We start from the raw sequence: 3988 nt of genomic DNA, 5'->3' as shown, positions 1-3988 counted from the left end.
TAACTTCTTTTAGCAGATCAATGTATAGAATCATCTCGTACAGAAAAACCCGAGCAAATTTTTAAGCAGTTTTTCGTATTGAATTGAGCGTCGTTTTTCGTTTTCGCACGTGGTGGATTAGTTTTCTTCAACTATCACGAACATCATCAATTGTTTGGAAAAAAAATATGAAGGAAAAGTTGTCTCCTCACAGCTGCCTGAACAGTACCTCAGAAGGATGCTTTTATAACAACTGAGCTTCCAAATATTTGTGCGCTGCAAAGGAAGTACTTAACAATAACAGTTTATATGTTCTTACATAACTTTATAATGTAATGATCTAATTAAGATGCACATTGCTGTGAATAACTAATAGCACATATTTATTAATGATAATCGTTGCTGCTCTGATCAACAATTCCTTGGCATGAAATCCCATTTTCATTTCAAGTGTTTATTATGCTTCATTTCTTTGAAATGCCCTTGATATGGAATGAGACTTTCCTATAATTTTCAGACGAAATAATTCTGTGTGTGTGTATGTAGGGGGATCAAAAATTGAAGCAATTAATAGGTTCCATTCTCCACTGTGGCGTTTATATCTCAAAACTTCCTAGTCTGTAAAAAAAATCTCAAAACTTGGTTTGTACTTCCAATGATTAGGTTTTGTATACCATGCTTTCTACCGACGTTGTACCTTTTGCGTTCTAATAAACAGATTTTCAATCTCGTCTATCTCTTTGTAGGAACGAAAGTAAGCAAAACGAAGGAAGTGGTGCTAAGAGAGAAGCGTGTGTGTTGCAATTGGTCAAAGAAAGACTAAATCGGCAGAGCGATAGAATAAACAAAGCAGTAGAGAACTACACATTTTTGTCAAGCGTGGAAAAATGGACGATTTCTCGCTGGCATTCGAGGACAATCGGCAGGCGCTGTCCGTGGCGACGACGGCCACCACGCTGGCACAGCTGACGTCACACTTCGACGATCTGCACCTCGGCAATGGCGACGCGACGACGGCCAGCCTGCTGAACGGACTCGTCGGCGGAGGACTCCACGGTCACCACACACTGGCATCGCTAGCCGCCGTTGACAGTGGGCTCGGCGGAGGTGGAGGCGTCGGTGGGGGCCTGCTAGATCGGGCGCACCTGAGCGTTAGCAATGGGGGGCCGCAGAGCAACGTGCTCGACACGTTTGTTGCTATGGTGAACGGGCTGACGGGCGGCGTCGGCAGCAACGGGACCGGAAACGGTGGCGGTGGGGGCGGCAGCACCGGACCGAACAACGCCGTGCCGGTGACGCTCAACGGTGGCAGCAAGCTCGAGGAGCGCCCGGTGAAGTACAAGTCGCACACGGAGTGCGTACCGGTGCCGTCGTCGGAGCACGTGGCGGAAATCGTTGGCCGGCAGGGGTGCAAGATAAAGGCGCTGCGCGCCAAAACCAACACGTTCATCAAGACGCCGATCCGGGGTGAGGAGCCGATCTTCGTCATCACCGGCACGAAGGAGGACGTGACGCGGGCAAAGCAGGAGATCCTGTCGGCGGCGGACCACTTCAGCACGCTGCGCTCGTCGAAGAAGCAGGCGATCGCGCTGCTGGCGGAAAGCCGCAACATGCTCGGCTACAGCATGCCGGACGAGATCACCATCCAGATCCGGGTGCCGCAGAAGGTGGTGGGGCTGGTGGTAGGGCCGAAGGGGGCCACCATCAAGAACATTCAGCTCAAGACGAACACGTACATCATCACGCCGAAGCGCAATCAGGAGTCGGTGTTCGAGATTACCGGCCTGCCGACGAACGTGCACACCGCCCGTCAGCTGATCGAGGAGCACATTGCAACGCGGGCGGGCGCCACCTCAGCCGGCGGTGGAGTTACTAGTGGTGGTGGTAGTGGTGGAGGTGGCGGCGGTGGAGGTGGCGGTACTGGAGGCAGCAGTACCGGAAGCGGTGGAAGTGGAGGAAGCAGCAGTAGCAGCAGCAGCAGCAGTACCACCAGCTCAAGCGGCTCTTCGTCGTCCTCTTCCGGGCACGGTGGAGGAGGAGGAGGCGGTGTTGGTGGGGGTGGTGGTGGCAGTGGGGGAGGCGGTGGAGGGCTCGCTAGTTCCGGTTCCAGCGTCGCCAGCAGTGGCAACGGGCCGAGCCATCTCGGGTGTCTTGCCGGCAGCCTCAATAGTGGCAGCGCGAGCTCTCTCATCGGAGGCCTCCTTGGAGGTGGTGGTGGGGGTGGCGGCGGAGCGGGAGGTGGCCTGCTCCTAGCGAACGGGAACCACCATCATCAGCACCACCATCACCATATGCAACAGGAACAACAGCAACAGCAGCAGCATTACCATCACCATCATCATCCGGGCTCCGTGAATCTGAACGGGGCGGGTCTGTCGAGTGCCTTAAGCGCAGCTGGCGGCGGTGGTCTCGTCGGCGAGACCGACTTCGACGGCAACCAGTTCATCATCGAGAACCTGCTGGAGTACTTCAACAACATGTCCGGCTCGTCCGCGTTCCACTCGCCGACGACGGCGACGGCGGTGGCGGCGGCCGCAGCGGCGGCCACCGGGGCGGACCACATTCCGGACTTCCGCAGCATCTGGGAGAACCTGAGCGAGAGCCAGACGTCCGGCGCTACCACCGACACGGACAACTCGTCCCTCGTCTGGACGCTACCCTCGTCGTCGCGCAATTCCGTCTCCTACAGTCCGGACGATTTCATCTTCCAGCGATAAGAGCAGTGCTTGACAGAGTTCGTTAGCGGTAAACAAAGTGTGGTGAAACGAGGAGGAGAAGAAAGATACACTATGCACTAGCATGAGGCGTAGAAATATTGATGCATCAGCTCGAGCAAGAATAATATTTTATCAAGCTCGTGTTAGCGAGTAAGAGAGTTTCCCGTGTATAGGATAGGAAAGGAGCAAGGAGTTGTTGAGTTGATAACATTTATGTTTTCTTTTTATTGTTTTTTTTTTATTATGGCTCTCAATTTATTTTATTTATTTACAATGTTTGGTCTCGAAAAAAAAAAGTGTGCTGTTCATTTATATAACCCCAGCTGGGTGGAATACTACTACTTTTGGGCGACACGGCCGATCATTTGGCGATACGTAAAATTATCGTTTTTTTTTGTCCAAATAATAGTAATGTATCTGCACCTAAATATATTATGTAGCAATTTATGTTTTAACTAGGGCCAGAGAAGAGATGCGTGATACTCGATCTCGTACGAACGGGGGAACGTCGTGCGTATCACCCTACCAGTGTACAGTGGTTATGTTCGTTTAGGTTTATGCTTTTACCCAGCTTCAATTTTTTAAAAGAGAGATGTTTTTCTTTTACCAAAAACAAAAACATTAAAATAATAGATACAAACGTATGTGTATAATTTATCGTTAGAGTACCAATAATGGCATAATGCAGCTCTTCAGAAGAACGTAGCAAGAAGAGGAAGTAAAAAGGGGAAACTACTTATGAGTGAGACGGTGTCTTCGGTTGATGTGCGTGCACCGAAAAGTAACCCGAACAAACCAAAGCACTCGGACGCAGGAACACACGGCGCGCGCCCTTGATTGATGCTTAGAGGGCTTAGGCAGAAGGAAAAACCTTCCACCCAAAGGAAGCCGGTGCAAGAGCGTGCGAAGTTAGGCGGAAAACGCGAGTTGAGGAAGTGGCATAGAAGCTCGCAGACGGCAAAGGCGTAACTGTGACTGTGTGGACGCATTATTTTGGAAGCGAGAAACATTTTTTACACGCCGATGCAATGATGAGCCAGGGAAGGGGAAAGGTGTGAAGGTGATGAAATATGTAGTAATCAGCACATTTACTCATCTGAAAGGCACGCGCATTTGATTCATTCATTCAAAACAGACCGCGACGCGGATCGAATGCTGGGACGTTCGGATTGGATCGACGAACGATAATTGATTAATGCTAATTTAAGCAAAACATGCAAACAACACTTCCCCAAAGCGACACACTCACACGCGCGTTGTGGGCAACAGATTAAATATTTTTAAGGAAGGAT

The 3988-nt window shown here is 50.6% G+C and overlaps 1 protein-coding gene across 1 annotated transcript; it reads left to right on the top strand.

The window, feature by feature from the left end:
- Window positions 1-731: 731 nt before the first annotated feature.
- LOC131291301 (RNA-binding E3 ubiquitin-protein ligase MEX3C-like) lies at window positions 732-2745 on the top strand. Its single transcript, XM_058320498.1, has 2 exons — window positions 732-2022; window positions 2068-2745. The coding sequence occupies exons 1-2, from the start codon at window positions 867-869 to the stop codon at window positions 2694-2696; spliced, it is 1785 nt and encodes a 594-aa protein (XP_058176481.1). The 5' UTR covers window positions 732-866; the 3' UTR covers window positions 2697-2745.
- The last annotated feature ends 1243 nt before the right edge of the window (window positions 2746-3988 follow it).

Source organism: Anopheles ziemanni, chromosome X (assembly GCF_943734765.1).
Source record: "Anopheles ziemanni chromosome X, idAnoZiCoDA_A2_x.2, whole genome shotgun sequence".
NCBI lineage: Eukaryota > Metazoa > Arthropoda > Insecta > Diptera > Culicidae > Anopheles > Anopheles ziemanni.
This window is presented reverse-complemented; position numbering and strand designations above follow the sequence as displayed.